Genomic DNA, 16,508 nt, shown 5'->3' with positions numbered 1-16,508 from the left:
TTTGGATAAGTTCTGTTTCCATTTTCATTTAATTCAAAATACTTTTTAAGTTTTCTTGAGATTTCTTCTTTGACCTATGTGTTAATTAGAATTGTGCTGTTTAGTTTCCATGTATTTTGGAATTTTCCAGTTATCTTTCTGTTATTGGTGTCCAGTTTAATTCCATTGTGGTCTGAGGGCAGACATTGTGTGATTTCTGTTCTTTAAATTTGTTATGGTGTGTTTTATGGCCCAGAATGTGGTCTTGCTTGGCAAATTCTGTTGTTTTGGATGAAGTCTATAGATGTCAGTTATATCCAGTTGTTTAGATGGTGTTATTGAGTTCAGCTATGTCCTTACTGATTTTTTGCCTGCTGGATCTGTCCATTGGGTCTTGAAGTCTCCAACTACGATAGTAGATTTATCTATTTCTTCTTGCAGTTCTATTAGTTTTTGCCTCACATAGTTTGACACTATGTTGTTAGGCACATACATGTTAAGGATTGTATCTCTTCTTGGAGAATTGACCCCTTTTTCATCACGTAATGCCCTTTTTTATCCCTAATATCTTTCCTTGTTTTGAAGTCTGCTCTATCTGAAATGAATATAACTACTCTTGCTTTCTTTTGATTAGTGTTAGCATCGTATATTTCTTCCAGTTACTTTTTTTTCCTTCTACAATGATTTTATTATAAATATGTTCTTTTGAAATAAACAAATATTGCATTCAAGACTATCAGCAAACTTGTTCTAAGGTAATAAAAAAGGGAAAATGGAACCAGGAACCACTTAGAAGTAGAGATAAATAGCAAAGACACCTGCATGCCATGCTGACTGCCTTTCCCCCAAGAAGTAACAGGAGGTTAACGGGGACATCACATTTCTCATTAGCGCATTAATGAAAATAAGCTTCGAGTATGGTAATTTGCACTAGTTCTGTAAACTGAACTGCTCCTCTCCTTGGTCCTAAGAACTAGAATGGGAAGACAGTTAGTCTTCGGATCCCAGCATCAACAACGAAGATCTTGACTTTGTAACTCTTTGCTCTCAGACAAAACTGTTCACTACTTGCCAGGAGTGATGTCAGAGTAGTCCTTCAGCACCCAGGCCAAGTGCTCATTGTGAGGCTTAAACCATCGCTTTTTCTGTGAAGCAGGCTTTTTCTTTCTCTGAATAGGGGCCACTTTCTTTGGTCCAGATTCCTGCATGGAAGAAATACCCTGTCACTTTAGATATTCTTCAGTTTTCTCCTCATCCATTGAATCCACGGTGACACTCCTTCACAGTTTCTGAAACTTCTCATCCACAGAAAACTGACAGCTCTTATCATTGAAGAAAAGAATTTTCTTCTTATCAGGAAGGTTTACAAATGGTATCTGGTTCCCTGAATCCTTAACTGCTTTCTGGGAATTGGGCAGTCCTTCCCCAATGTCTTCTAAAAGAATTCCTCCTAAGCCTTGCTGATCATGCTTATTTAAGAGCCTAAGTAGGACCTTCTTATCTTTCAAGTTGTACTTGGGCTTGAAGGCATACTTTCCATCTATTACTTCAGTTTTGGGATTACTGACTATTGCCTCAGTCATTAGCCGTTGTTTCTGCTTGAGTCCAATATCTAAATGTTGTGTTTCATCCAAAATTTTAGTAAGAGGATGTGTATCTCGTTGCTAATGCCATGTTTTCATGTAATTCAAAATCTTAGCAAGAACGCCAAACTTATATCCAGAGTGTTCTGATAGAACTTTCGAGTTAAATGATCCATTGCTATGATCAGAATTTTGTTTAGAGCTTGATGATCTTCCATGTTCTAGCTTTGCTTTCTTCTTCTTTGATGATGATCATAATGACTCAGAAGATACAGCATGGTATGTTTCCTCCATCTATTTACTTTTAATCTATATATATGTCTATTTTAATGTGGGTTTCTTGAAGACAACATATACTTGGGTCTTGTTTTTTGAACCACTCTAACAATTTCTATCTTTTAATTGGTGCATTTAGACCATTGATATTCAAGTTGATTATTGATATAGTTGGATTACCATCTGCCATATTCATGAGTGTTTTCTGTTTTTTGCCCTTTGTTCCTATTTTTGTCTTCCAATCTTTTTCTGCCTTTTATGGCTTTAATTGATCATTTTATATGATTCCATTTTTCTCTCCTTTTTTAGTATATTAGTTATACTTTTTTTTTTTGCTTTTCTTAGTTGTTGCCCTAGAGTTGGCAGAATACATTTACAGCTAATTAAAGCCCACTTTCAAATAACACTATACCACTTCATGGGTATCAAGAATACCTTATAATAACAAAATAATCCTAATCCCCCCTTCCATCCCTTGTATCATTTCTGTCATTCATTTCACTTATATATAGGCACATACACACACACACAATTGAATACATTGCTGGTGTTATTTTGAACAAACTGTTATGTGTTAGATTAATTAAGAATAAGAAAAACAAAAGTTTTTATTTTACCTTCACTTATTCCCTCTTCAGTCCCTCCCTTAATATATGTAGATCCAAGTTTCCAACCTACCTTATTTTCCTTTTCTCTAAAGAACTTCTTTTAACATTTCCTGCCTGGAATTCCCTCAATTTTTCTTTGTCTGAAAAAGTCTTTATTTCTCCTTCACTTTTGAAGAATAATTTCACAGGGTACAGGATTCTCTAAGTTGGTGTTGTTTTTTCCTCTCAACACTTTAAATATTTCACTCCGCTCTCTTCTTGTTTGCATGGTTTCTGAAGAAGCATTGGATGTAATTCTTATATCTCTTCCTCTATAGGTAAGAGGAAGAGAGATTCCTCTGACTTCTTTCAGAGGTTTTTTTTTTTTTTTAGATGTTGGGGGTAGGAGTTAATTAGCTTATTTATTTATTTTTGTTGTGTTGGGTCTTCGTTTCTGTGCGAGGGCTTTCTCTAGTTGTGGCAAGCGGGGGCCACTCTTCATCGCGGTGCGCGGGCCTCTCACTATCGCGGCCTCTCTTGTTGCGGAGCACAGGCTCCAGACGCGCAGGCTCAGTAGTTGTGGCTCACGGGCCTAGTTGCTCCGCGGCATGTGGGATCCTCCCAGACCAGGGCTCGAACCCGTGTCCCCTGCATTAGTAGGCAGATTCTCAACCACTGCGCCACCAGGGAAGCCCCAGAGCTTTTTTTTTATCTTTGGTTTATTTGAGTTAAATTACATGCCTGGGCATAGTTTTATTGGCATTCATCCTGCTTCATGTTCTTAGAGCTTCCTGGATCTGTGATTTGGAGTCTGACGTTATTTTGGGTTATTCTCAGTCATTAAATATTTCTTCTATTCCTTTCTCTTTCTTCTGGTATTCCCATTATGTGTATGTTACACCTTTTGTAATTGGCCCACAGTCCTTGGATATTCTGTTCTGTTTTAGTTTCCTTTTTTTTTTTGTCTTTGTTCTCTTTGCTTTTCAGTTTTTGAGGATTCTATTGATAGATCTTCTAGCTCAGAGATTCCTCAGACATGTCCAGTGTACTAAGTCCATTAAAGGCATTCTTCATTTCTGTTACAGTGGTTTTCATCACCAACATTTCTTTTTGGTTCTTTTTAGGATTTCCATCTCTCTGCTTACATTAACCATCTGTTTTTGCATGTTGTCTACTTTATCCATTAGAGATATTAGTATATTAGTCAGTTTTGTTTAAAATTCCTGGTATGATAATTCCAACATCCCTTCCAAGTCTGGTTCTGATACTTGCTCTGTTTCTTCAAATTGTGTTTTTTTGACTTTTGATATCCCTTGTAATTTTTTTCTTCATAGCCAGACATGATGTACTAGATGAAAGGAACTGCTGTAAAGTGGCCTTTAGTAATGTGGTGTGAGGGGAGAGGGATGTTTTATAGTCCTATAATTAGATCTCAGTCTTTTAGTGAGCATATGCCTCTGGACTGTGAGCTTCACAAGAGTTTCTCAGTTTTTTTCCTCCCCTCTTAGAGGACAGGATGGCTGGAGTGAACTAGAGTTCGGTATTTCCCTTCTTCCAGGTCAGTTAGGCTCTGATAATACCCCAGCAGGTTAGGCTGTGGTTAACTAGTTTCCTCTGAGGACAGACCTTGTTAAGGTTCTTTGGGGTATTTCAAAATGTTCTTTGGGGTATTTCAAAATGTTTTATTTTCCCCTCACCCTGACAGTAGCATGAGGTGATTTTTCTCCAGTATTTACTGTGGGAACCTAGTCAAGCTCCTGGAGGTAAATCTCACAATATTTTTACCCCCCTCCCCAAAACTGTGTGCTTTTGGAGTTTTTAACTCTCAGAGTTGTCCACACTGAGCCTCCAGTAATTTGTCAGTTACAGATCAGGTTTTCCTACTCTGGCAATGTTCCTGAGGCGGTTTCCACTTGTTGGTCTCTGCTCAGATAAGCCGTGACTCCCTGTATTTGCCTGTCTGTCTCTCCAATCTTGGGGGCAGTCGTTTGCCCTGTGTCTTCCTCTCTCTTAGGGAATCCCAGAAGAGTTGTCTGCTTTTCAGTTTGTTCAGGTTTTTACTTGTTAATATGATAGAGTAGCGACTTCCAAGCTCCTTACATGCAGAACTGGAAATCATAACTTTCAACTGTATTTTTAACTTCAGCATCTGTACTAGTTTTTTTTTTTTAATTTATTTTTGGCTGTGTTGGGTTTTTGTTGCTACACGTGGGCTTTCTCTGGTTGTGGCGAGCGGGGGCTACTCTTCGTTGCGGTACGTGGGCTTCTCATTGCGGTGGCTTTTCTTGTTGCGGAGCACAGGCTCTAGGCGCGCGGGCTTCAGTAGTTGTGGCTCGTGGGCTCCGTAGTTGTGGCTCGTGGGCTCTAGAGTGCAGGCTCAGTAGTTGTGGTGCACGGGCTTAGTTGCTCCGCGGCATGTGGGATCTTCCCAGACCAGAGCTCGAACCCATGTCCCCTGCCTTGGCAGGCAGATTCTTAACCACTGCGCCACCAGGGTAGCCCTGTAGTAGTTCTTTCCCCTTTGCGTATAAGGGGACATAGATGCAATCAGTAGATTCAAGGACATAGATTGAGTTTTGTCTGTTTATAAATCTGTCTAACTCATATATTTGGACATATTTTACTCAACAATTGTATAAAACAGGAAAGGAAAGATTTGCGTATAACTTCTTGTTGTACACCTTTATATGAATGACTTCCCAATCCAAAAATTCATTATGTCCCAAATAAAACTCCTGTCTCTCCCACTTCCACTCAAACCCAGTCCTCTTGGGTTCTGTATCATTGGTGACACTTCTTTGTCATTCCTCTTTTTCTACAACATCCATCATCCTTTACTTCCAAGGCCTTCATCTTCTTTCATTTGAACTTACCATCCATATAATACTCTCTCGATATTGCCTGACGTAACAGTTCCTAGAGGTTTTTTTCTAGAGGGTATTAATAAGAAAACTTGGGGGAAAATAAAATTTGGGAAACCTTAATTTAAACAAAATTAAATTTTATTTTTTACTTCAGGGTATCAAGAACTATGAAGGGTCTTGAGGTTTTATTCTACTTGCAAGCTAACAAGTGACCCTGCCACAGTTTCATAGATGCTCACAGATGACATGACACTCCTGGGTTGGAGTTAAAGGACTTTATTACTCACAACAACAAAATCCAAAGTATCAACACTTCATTGCGCTGGTTCCCTAAGCCCCACTTCCCATAGGACAATGCAAGGAAAACGAGTGGGTTGCATTATGGAAGAGGAACTCTAAGCTTTGGGAACCCAAATCTTCTATAAAGGCCAGTAAGCATGCATGCCCATTGCTTTGGAGGGAGACTCTGTTACTATCTTCTAAGGCTGTACAAACATCCTTGAGAAGATCATCCAGAACAAAGGCAGTCAGTGCCTCTGCTCACAAGACATGCATAAACATGAGAAACTGTTTTCCAACACAGGACTTCTCATAGACTTCAACATGCTGAAATGTGTTATTCCTTCCATTCTAATAGTGAGCTGTAATATGCAGAATTTCCCCAAGTATTGGACCACTTAATGGAGCATTTTAGTTGTATTCTATGGAACACACTTTTGGAAATAGTGGCATATAGACTAAAGCCAAAATTCCTTAGTCCTCCTCACTTCATGCCCTCTTTACTCCAAACACATAACCACCTTTCCCATATTAATATTATGTCATTGTTTTATTTCAACATTGTTGATCATTTCCTTCAACATAAAGTATCTTTTCTCTCTTGCTCCCTTTCTCTCCACTTTCAAAGTTCTGTTTACCCTTTAAGCCTCATTTCAGATATTCCCCTGAAGCCTTTTCAAATCCTCAAATGTGAGTCAACCCTTTTTTTATATTGTCACACTACTTTCCTTATATTTCTATAATATATATATATATATATATATATATATATATCTCCAGATTCTATCTTATAGTAGAATTAACCCTAGAGTTGTTTGACAGTCCCTCTTAGAATATACTTACTTATGGGCAGAGCCAACATCCTGTAGCTATTAGTGCTAAGCACATAATAGATGTTCAGTAAATGTCAAACGGATGGATTAATGTTCCATTTTACAGTATGTCATCATGCTGGTCATATTCTAGTCTCACACAGCTCCATAAATCAAAATCAGTATATTCATAAAACATGCTATAGCCTAAAAGGTTAGTGCATTTAGGCCTTTTTAGACCAAAGGAAACAATTTCTAAAGTTTAAGAACTGCTTTCTCATTCTCTACTATTAAAGCAAGGACTGTTTTGGAAATTAAAAATTGTAATTCCATTTATTTGAACAAGATACACATAAAGAATTTCTATTAGTGATTTGTAAAAATACAAAACCAATTTTCTTCTACGTCAAATACCTTTTAATATCAATGTTCATTTTAGAGCTATATTTAGAATTAGTGGTATAAGGATGGCAGTGTGTCCATCTGTGGAAGAAATTCAAACCTTTCTCCAAAGAACAATGTCATATGCCACAGTATACAAAAGCTAAGCATGGATGAAAAGTGGTACCTACCAAAAACAGTACATCTTATTTTGGTTCTTTAACATCTAAGGATTTTCAAAGCCTACAAGACTTTAAAAAATTTTTAAATTGAGAAAATAGGCATAACATGAAATGTACTATCTTAACCATTCTTAAATGTGGTTCAGTAATGTTCACTACATTCAGGTTGTTGTACAACCAACCTCCAGAACTCTTTTCACCTCGTAAAACTGAAACTCTTTACACATTAAATAATTCCTTATTCCCTCTTCCTCCAGCCCCTGGCAACTATCATTCTACTTTGTCTCTATGAATTTGACTCCTGTTGGTACCTCATATAAGTGGAATCATACAGTATTTGTCTTTTTGTGACTGGCTTATTTCACTTAGGATAATGTCCTCAAAGTTTATCCATGTTGTAGCATGCATCAAAATTTCCTTGCTTCTTAAGGCTGAATAATGTTGCACTGAATGTATATACCACGTTTTATTTATCCATTCATCTGTTGATGGACACTTGGGTTGCTTCCACCTTTTGGCTATTGTGAATAATGCTGCTATCAGCATAGGTATACAAATATCTCTTCAAGACCCTGCTTTCAGTTGTTTTAGATTTATACCCAGAAGTAGAATTCCTAGGTCATATGGTAGTTCCATTTATTATTTTTTTAGTAGCTTCCATATTGTTTTCCATAGTTTCTGTACCATTTTGCATTATTTTTGATTTTTTGATAGTAGTTGTCCTAATGAGTGTGAGATGGTGTCGCATTGTGGTTTTGACTTGTAATTCTTTAATGATTAGTGATGTAGAACATCTTTTCATGTGCTTGTTGGCAATTTGTATATCTTTTTTGAGAAATGTCTATCCATATCCTTTGCCCAGTTTTTAATCAGTTTGTTTGGTTTTTAGTTGTAGGATTTCTTTATGTATTCTGGATATTAGCCCCTTATCAGACATATGATTTGTAGATATTTCTCCCATTCCATTGATTGCTTTTTCACTCTGTTGATTGTATCTGTAGCCTACAAGATATTTTTACAAAGCTGATTTGGTATAAAGATGTTATACTAGTAATCATGGAAATACAAATTACAATAATGGTGATACACAATATTCATCCATTAGATCAGCTTTTGGCAAGAATGTGGGGAAACAGATACCTTCCTATGTCTCTGGGTAGGAGTGTAAATTGGTACAGCCACTTCTGAAGACGAGTTGGCTCTATCCATTTTAATTTAAGATGTTTCTGCCCCATGAACTAATTATTCCATTTCTAGAGAAACACTCTCAGATGTATACAGGGAGATATGTACATGGCTGTTCATTACAACATTTTTAATTGGAAAAAAAGAACTAAAATACCAACAATAGCATAATTACTTAATAAACTGTGAGAGTGAGGTCAATATATATATACATACTGTCATGGATAGATCTCTCAAACATGGTTGAATAATAAAAAGCAAATTGAAGAATATTACAGTTAATGTGATACCATTTGTGTTAAAATAAAGCACACACAAAGCAATATTTTATGTTTTCTGTTGGTACATACACATGTATATGAATAAATTCAGAAAGGTCTAGAAATGGTAATAGTGGCTGCCAGAATGGACTGGAGTTGGTCCTCATAACCCTGTAATTTTTTATTTTTAATTTCATAAGGGAAATGGATTTCATATATTACCTAGTTCTTTTAGATGCATATATATATTTTAAATCCAAAGGAGGTACAATAGTCCCCTCTATCTACAGGGGATACATTCTAAGACCCTGAAACTGCAGACAATACCAAACCCTATATGTAACTGTATTTTTTCTTATACATGCATACATACCTATGATAAAGTTTAATTTATAAATTAGTACAGTAAGAGATTAGCAACAATAATAATAAAATGGAAGAATTAAAACAATATACTGTAATAAATTTATGTGAATGTGGTCTCTCTCAAAATATTTTGTTGTACAAATTTATCTTTTCCATCTTACCTTTTCTATCTTAATTAAGCACTTATCATTTACTGTGGCTGTAATTTTTGCAATTGAGGTGGAACAGCAAAGTCAGCATGAATTTATCTTCCTTCTTCACAATTTCATGAAGATTCACTCTTACCATAGGTCTTAGCAACCTCAGCATATGATTTTTTTTCTTTCCTTATTAAGTTGAGAACTTTCACCTTTTCACTTAAAGGAAGCACTTTACAGCTTCTCTTTGGGATATCTGAATTGCCAGCATCACTACTCTTGTGTTTGGGGCCATTATTAAGTAAAATAAGGGTTACTTGAACATAAACATTGTGGTACCAGGACAGTTGATCTGATAACCAACACTAAGTGACTAATGGGTGGGATATGCTGGACAAAGGGATGATTCACATCCTGGGTGGTATGGCGAGAGATTTCATCACACTGCTCAGAATGGCTGCAATTTAAAATTTTTGAATTGTTTATTTCTGGAATTTTCCGTTTAGTATTTTCAGACTGAAGTTGCCCATGGGTAACTGAAACTCTGGAAAGTGAAACTGCAGACAAGTGGGAACTGCTGTATAGCTAAACAAATACTGGAGAGTTTGGCCTAAAGTTTGGGCAGCAGTTTGGTGGCGTGAACACTATCCAGGGTGTGGTTCTTAAGTTTTGCAGACTCAAATTGAATTTTTAACAGTGTAGCCAGAATTTATCTAGCTCTGCAGACTTTGCATATACTCACCAAACCATAAAAATCCATGGACATTGGTAACCAAAGACCTAATCTTTAGTTCACCAATTCACCATATTTTACTGCCAAGGAGACCAAAATAATCATGTCCACTATCGGTATACCCTCTCCCCTTATGAGAATATCTAAAAATATTACTGTTAGAAGGGTTACTGTAATAAGTATAGAATCAAAGCAAGGGAGTGGGTTATTTTATTGGTTGATGTCTTAAGTTATAATTGTTTTATACAAGCCAATCTCCATTAAAGGATTACCTGCTGAGGGGACCTGAATGCTTGCATCCGTTGGTCAACATCTTTTCCCTGGACTTAGACTTTATTTTCCACAAGTATAGTTATATCACGTCAGGAAAGATATAATGCGGATGAGTAGGTCATAGATTCTTTACCTTAGCAATTCCAGTGTTATCTTCTTAAGAGTACCATGGTCTCATGACAGAGAACAGAGAAACGTGATGCTTATCACTAAACATTTATGAACCTTTTAGAATTGACTATTTCTCATATTGGTTATCATTTCGTATTGGTTTTCACTACAATAGAGCACTCTTTTATCCTGATCTTGTTTCCTCCAAATTGAGAATGTGCTCTAGGGACTTCCCTGGCAGTCCAGTGGTTAAGACACTGCACTTCCACTGCAGGGGGTGCAGGTTCCATCCCTGGTCAGGGAACTAAGGTCCCACGTGTGCCACATGTCACGGCCAAAAAAAAAATAGAGAGTGTGCTCTATTTGGAGCTTACCTAAGCTACATGAGACAATTTTAGTTCTCATAAATGTATTATGTTTTGCATAATCTCTGAACAGATTAAAGTGATTGCAGTATGGGAAATTTTCCATTCTAAAGGAGTAAAATGTTGGTTTCTTAGCTAGGAATTTATATTTGGTAAGTAAAGTGTGCTAGTTAAGGTCACAAGCAGCCTTCGGTTTGAATCCTGTCTCCATCACTTACCACCTTCCTTAGGCAAATCACTTAACCTACCTAAACCTGGGCTTCCTCATCTTTGTAAAATGCCTAAATTTCAAGATAATATTTGCTGTTAAGATTATTTTCTTGGTAATTTATATTTTAACGCAATACTTTTTATTCAGCTAAACATGAATTCAGCCCCAACTTTCATCAACTTTCCTGCAAAAGGGAAACCCAAACGGGGTGATACATATGAGTTGCAGGTGCGTGGATTTTCAGCTGAGCAGATTGCCCGGTGGATTGCTGACAGAACTGATGTCAATGTAAGTTTCCTTGCTTTGTACAGTAGAAAGTTACTTTGTCATTATCCACTTTGAATCTTTATGGGAGGTCCTAATTGGTCTTGTCCCCATATCACTGAGGTAGTGATAGTTTGTCAGTCCCTTCATAAGTAGCATTTAAGAGAATCATCCTGATGAAAGACTGACATTACAAAACATCCTCTATTACGTAGTCAATTCAGCATGGAAACCACTCTTTTGTCCTTGTTAAGCCCATGGACTATCTAGTTGTACTTGGCAAATTCTTCTTAATCTAAAAGATGTTATGTTGTGGAAAAAAATGGCTTTCAAAAAGCAAAAATAGGGCTTCCCTGATGGCGCAGGGGTTGGGAGTCTGCCTGCTGATGCAGGGGACGCGGGTTCGTGCCCCAGTCCGGGAGGATCCCACGTGCCGCGGAGCGGCTGGGCCCGTGGGCCATGGCCCCTGGGCCTGCGCGTCCGGAGCCTGTGCTCCGCGGCGGGAGAGGCCGCAAAGGTGAGAGGCCCGCGTGACACGAAAAAAAAAAAGCAAAAATAAATAAATAGATAAATAAAAGATGTTATGTTGTGGTTAAAGAGAATATTGTATCCATCCCATTTTCGGGTACATTGTAGACTTTTTCATTAGGATGAAAAGAAAAAGTGTAATTTTTCTTGAAAATGACCACACTAATTTTGATTGCTTTCATTTCAAAGTATTTTGAACTGTATAATTAATGGATAAAATTCATACTTTAAAGTGTTTTTCTCTCCTTTCCATTAGATTAGAGTAATTAGACCCCCAAATTATGCTGGCCCCCTTATGTTGGGATTGCTTTTGGCTGTTATTGGTGGACTTGTATATCTTCGAAGAAGCAATATGGAATTTCTCTTTAATAAAACTGGATGGGCTTTTGCGGCTCTGGTAAGTGAATTTTAGAAGAAAAATTGCTTGAATAAAACTAATATTACATTGTTAGGTGGCATTTTGTTTATTTCTTACCTGTGGGAAAAGATTTGATATATTTTTATTTTATACCTTAAAATCAGTTTGTTTCCTCCATTATCTCATTAGGATGGACAGAGCTTGAAGGAACTCATTGTACCCAGTTTTTATTCAACCTGAAAGACTGTCACCCCTACAAAAATCTCCAGTTCTTTTGAAAATATTCTTCTAAAACGGTTTTCAATATTCAATTTTAAACTTGTGTCAGTTTATTTATAATGTTAAAACAGTGTTTTCCTTTCAAAGTAAATATTATTGATTCTTGTGATCCTTGTGATGAAATATAAGCCTTTTATCTTTTATCGTTTATCTGAAAAAATTTATTTCATATATTACTTGAGAGGGTGCACTTTTCATACACCTATGAGTCTAATCAAGGTGGGAACAGCTACACCATGTTATATGAGTATTTCATTACTCTTTGTTTCCTAGTGTTTTGTGCTTGCTATGACATCTGGTCAAATGTGGAACCATATAAGAGGACCACCATATGCTCATAAGAATCCCCACACAGGACATGTGGTAAGGGAAAGTCCAGGATTTCTTTTCATCTTATACCAAAGTTAATCTTAATTATTATTATCCTGTGAGATCAGTGCCAGAGTATGAAGGAACTAGATTTAGTTTTGACTTTTCAATCTCTTTGTATTAATGAACTTCAATTGCTAAAAAGCTGTGCAGTACTCTTAAAAGTGGGAAGTTCCTTATCCCTTTCGGTAGTTCTTTTGAGTAAGGTGGCTAAGAATGAAAGTTAGCCTTCAACTAAATAGAATAATAGATGATCAAGTACTTGAGCATCTATCCTTTCTAGGCACTGTACTAGGTATTACTAGGTATAGTGATAAGAAAAACATAGTCCCTGTTTTCATGGAGTTTATTTTACTGTACCTCATGGTCTTCTACACTGAAAAACTAGTTTTCTCATATATTCTGTTGTTGAAAACACAGTATAAGTACAGTGAATAAGTACAAATAAATATAAGTACAAATAATAATAAATAACAGAAATAGCTTTCATTTTAATCAAACTTTTTACTGATGAATGCTACAGATCCAATGCTTACATACATCAGGTAAATTATTAATTTCATAGTGTTTGAAAGTAGTCAATTTTAGGATTAAATCACCAAAATTTACTGTATATTTAAAGATTAAATTTTGTCCTTTTTTCCCCCAGAATTATATCCATGGAAGCAGCCAAGCCCAGTTTGTAGCTGAAACACACATTGTTCTTCTGTTTAGTATCCTCTTTACAATAAGTTCTTGGTGCCACATTTTAATTTGTCTGTTTTCTTACATTCTACAGCATTTGGTTGAGGCTGCTCTCTTATTAGTGCAAGTCATAATATCTTTGGAATCATATTACTGTGTCATCTGTCTTAGCCTGATCAGCTAAAGACCACCAGGGACAAACCTGCAAGTCTGATAAAGCCAAGCTTATTGGATCATTGCTACAAAGGAGACTACAAATCAGAGGGACCATGCGATATCTTACCTAAGGAAAGATAGAGTTGTTATAGGATTTAAGGAAAGGTGGAGCTTAGATGAAATGTAAATGAAGCAATGTTTTGATGAGCTCAAAGCAAAGCCAGGCTAAGTGTAAAGGGATCAGAATCAGGTCTGGACTGTGAAGTAAACCCAGGGTTCTGTTTCCTGGAAACTACACCGTTCAGATAAATTTGGGAATTTGTCTTCAGAAACTCCTTTTTTTTAAAATTAAATTTATTTATTTATTTTTGTCTGCATTGGGTCTTCATTGCTGCATGTGGGCTTTCTCTAGTTGTGGCAAGCGGGGCTACTCTTTGTTGCAGTGGGTGGGCTTCTTGTTGCGGTGGCTTCTCTTGTTGCAGAGCACAGGCTCTAGGCGTGTGGGCTTCAGTAGTTGTGGTACATGGGCTCAGTAGTTGTGGCTCGTGGGCTTAGTTGCTCCGCAGCATGTGGGATCTTCCCAGACCAGGACTCGAACCCGTGTCCCCTGCATTGGCAGGTGGATTCTTAACCACTGCACCACCAGGGAAACCCAGAAACGCCTTTTTTAAAGCTCTGTACTTTGGTTGTAAATTGAGGCTACTTAGAAATTGTACTTGTAAATTGAGTAACTTAGATCCTCCAGTCCAGAATGGAATGTTTCCTTCTTACTGATATAATTTGAATCAGTCTACGATTTTAGAGAACAAGGTTCCTCATTGAGTAAGAAAACTGTAGTTACTCAAAGACAGGGTTTATTTTGACATTTTACAGCTGCAGCATGCCCTATGGAGAAATATTATTTCCTGTAAACTGTGCAGCTACTTTATATGTGTGTTGGCCCATCCTCTTGAATGGCAGGGCAGATTTTTACTTTCTCACATCTGAAAATTGATGTCTCTGTAAGCTGAAGAATGGGTAACAGTGATATCAGATAGGTAGCAGTCTACATTTCTTAGTATTACTGATCATAGTTTACCCACCTGAATGCATAAACAGTGACTCTGCGGAGCAAATCAACAAGGGGAATAAATGTAATGTTCCTAGAGTTGCGCTTCTCAGCCAAGGGGTCCTAACATTGACATACAGGAATCAATTGTAGCCCAGGCTGTTAGAGTATCTGCCCAGTGACTTGGTGGTAGTGTCATTTGCCCTGCCTTGTCATCCCATCATCTAGATGACTAAGAGGAGTTCCATTTTTTATAGTTATAGACATACTTCACACACAGTTTGGTTTTTTAATGTATTATAAGCATTTAATAAATTGTATATGGCCTTCAAAGTTACAGAAGTGCATGAGAATTACAGAGCAATAAGAAAATATTGGCAAGGAAAAGGAAAAATAGTCATCATTATCAATGTCTTTATAATGGATATATCATAATTCAATTATTCTCCTATTGGTGAATATTGGAAAGAATGTTTTCTTGGGTATAAAAATAATTGACAGCATTCCCTGGTGGTCCAGTGGTTAGGATTCCAGGCTTTCACTGCTGGGGGCCCAGGTTCGATCCCTGGTCAGGGAAATAAGATCCTGCAAGACACGCGGCACAGCCAAAAATAATAATAATAATTGGCATATCTCTGAATTTCCAGAAGTATGAAACAGAGTGTGTAAATCTGTCTATTGCTCTTCGTGTTTTGTCCAAATTGTTTTCCAAAAGGCTTTTGCTTAAATTTAAGGGTAGGAGGGACTTCCCTTGGCGGTCCAGTGGTTAAGATTCTGTGCTTCCAGTGCAGGGGGTGTGGGTTCAATCCCTGGTCAGGGAACTAAGATCCCACATAGCACGCAGTGTGGCCAAAAAAAAAAGGCGGTGGGGTAGGGAGGTTTGCTGCCAGAAATATATATGTGCCCTGCTTTCCCTGGCAAGTCCTAACCATCGTTATGTATTATTTTTTTAAACTGCTAATTCAGTAGGCAAAGAAATTGTTTAAATGTAGCTTGGACAATAATAATCAAAGTAACAAACATTTTTCCGCAATTCTATACTTATGCTTCCTTTTATACAAATATCTTTGCCTTCATCGTATATAATGTACTTTCTTCTACTGGCTCTTTTATTTTTTTATTGAAGTGTAGTTGATTTACAATATTTGTGTTAGTTTCAGGTGTACAACATACTGATTCAGTTTTTTTCAGATTATATTCCATTATAGGTTATTACAAGATATTGAATATAATTCCCTGTGCTATACAGTAAATCCTTGTTGCTTATCTATTTTATGTATAGTAGTTTGTGTTTGTTAATCCCATAACCCTAATTTGTCCCTCCCTCCCTCTCCCCTTTCATAATCATAAGTTTGTTTTCTATGTCTATGAGTCTGTTTCTGTTTTGTACATAGATTCATATATATTGGGTTGGCCAAAAAGTGCCTTCGGTTTTTAAGTAAAAATAAAAGACATTTTTCATTTTCACCAAGAACTTTATTGAACAAAATCTTCACCCTTTTGTTCCACTACTTTCTGCCATTTTTCAGGCAACTTCATAATTCCATCCTCCCAAAACTTTTTATCTTTTTGAGCAAAGAACTGTTCCAGGTGCCTTTTACAGTCTTCCAGGGAATTGAAATTTTTTCCATTAAGAGAATTTTGTAAAGACTGAAATAAATGGAAATCCGAAGGTGCAATGTCTGGTGAATAAGGAGGATGAATCAGAACTTCCCAGTCAAGTTGTAACACTTTTTGCCTGGTCATCAAAGAAACATGCGGTCTAGCATTATCCTGATGGAAGATTATGCGTTTTCTGTTGACTAATTCTGGACGCTTTTCATCGAGTTCCGCTTTCAGTTGGTCTAACTGGGAGCAGTACTTGTTGGAATTAATCGTTTGGTTTTCCGGAAGGAGCTCATAATAGAGGACTCCCTTCCAATCCCACCATATATACAACATCACCTTCTTTGGATGAAGACTGGTCTTTGGTGTGGTTGGTGGTGGATCATTTTGCTTGACCCAAGATCTCTTCTGTTCAACATTGTTGTACAGTGTCCACTTTTCATTGCCTGTCACAATTTTTCTTAAAGACGGAACGTTTTCGTTACTTTTCAGTAGAGGATCACATGTGGAAATACGGTCAAGAACGTTTTTTTTGCTTAACTTATGTGGAACCCAAACATCAAAGCAATTCATATAACTAAGCTGGTGCAAATGATTTTCAGCACTTGTTTTGGATATTTTGAGTATGTCGGC

At 37.0% G+C, this 16,508-nt stretch overlaps 1 protein-coding gene, 1 non-coding gene and 1 pseudogene across 6 annotated transcripts in view; 2 read left to right on the top strand and 1 right to left on the bottom strand.

Annotated features, from left to right (window-relative positions):
• MAGT1 (magnesium transporter 1) overlaps positions 1-16,508 on the top strand; it is a 48,162-nt gene that overhangs the window by 20,400 nt on the left and 11,254 nt on the right. For 4 of the 5 annotated variants that reach the window (XM_027095659.1, XM_027095662.1, XM_027095660.1 and 1 more), the window contains 4 exons: positions 10,732-10,872; positions 11,633-11,773; positions 12,287-12,376; positions 13,032-13,095. In XM_027095659.1, coding sequence (XP_026951460.1) covers positions 10,732-10,872; positions 11,633-11,773; positions 12,287-12,376; positions 13,032-13,095 — 436 coding nt within the window. Of the gene's footprint in view, positions 1-10,731; positions 10,873-11,632; positions 11,774-12,286; positions 12,377-13,031; positions 13,096-13,160; positions 13,588-16,508 lie in introns of those variants that run through there. The other variant, XM_027095661.1, reaches the window with a different exon arrangement.
• On the bottom strand, positions 1,003-1,856 carry LOC113614239 (general transcription factor IIE subunit 2 pseudogene; annotated as a pseudogene).
• Positions 14,775-14,847, top strand: TRNAE-UUC (transfer RNA glutamic acid (anticodon UUC)). The gene has a single exon. It is a non-coding gene; the product is annotated as a tRNA-Glu (tRNA).

This window comes from Aethalodelphis obliquidens, unplaced genomic scaffold, assembly GCF_003676395.1.
Source record: "Aethalodelphis obliquidens isolate GAN/ISIS:26980383/991018 unplaced genomic scaffold, ASM367639v1 scaffold92, whole genome shotgun sequence".
Taxonomy (NCBI): Eukaryota; Metazoa; Chordata; class Mammalia; order Artiodactyla; family Delphinidae; genus Aethalodelphis; species Aethalodelphis obliquidens.
This window is presented reverse-complemented; position numbering and strand designations above follow the sequence as displayed.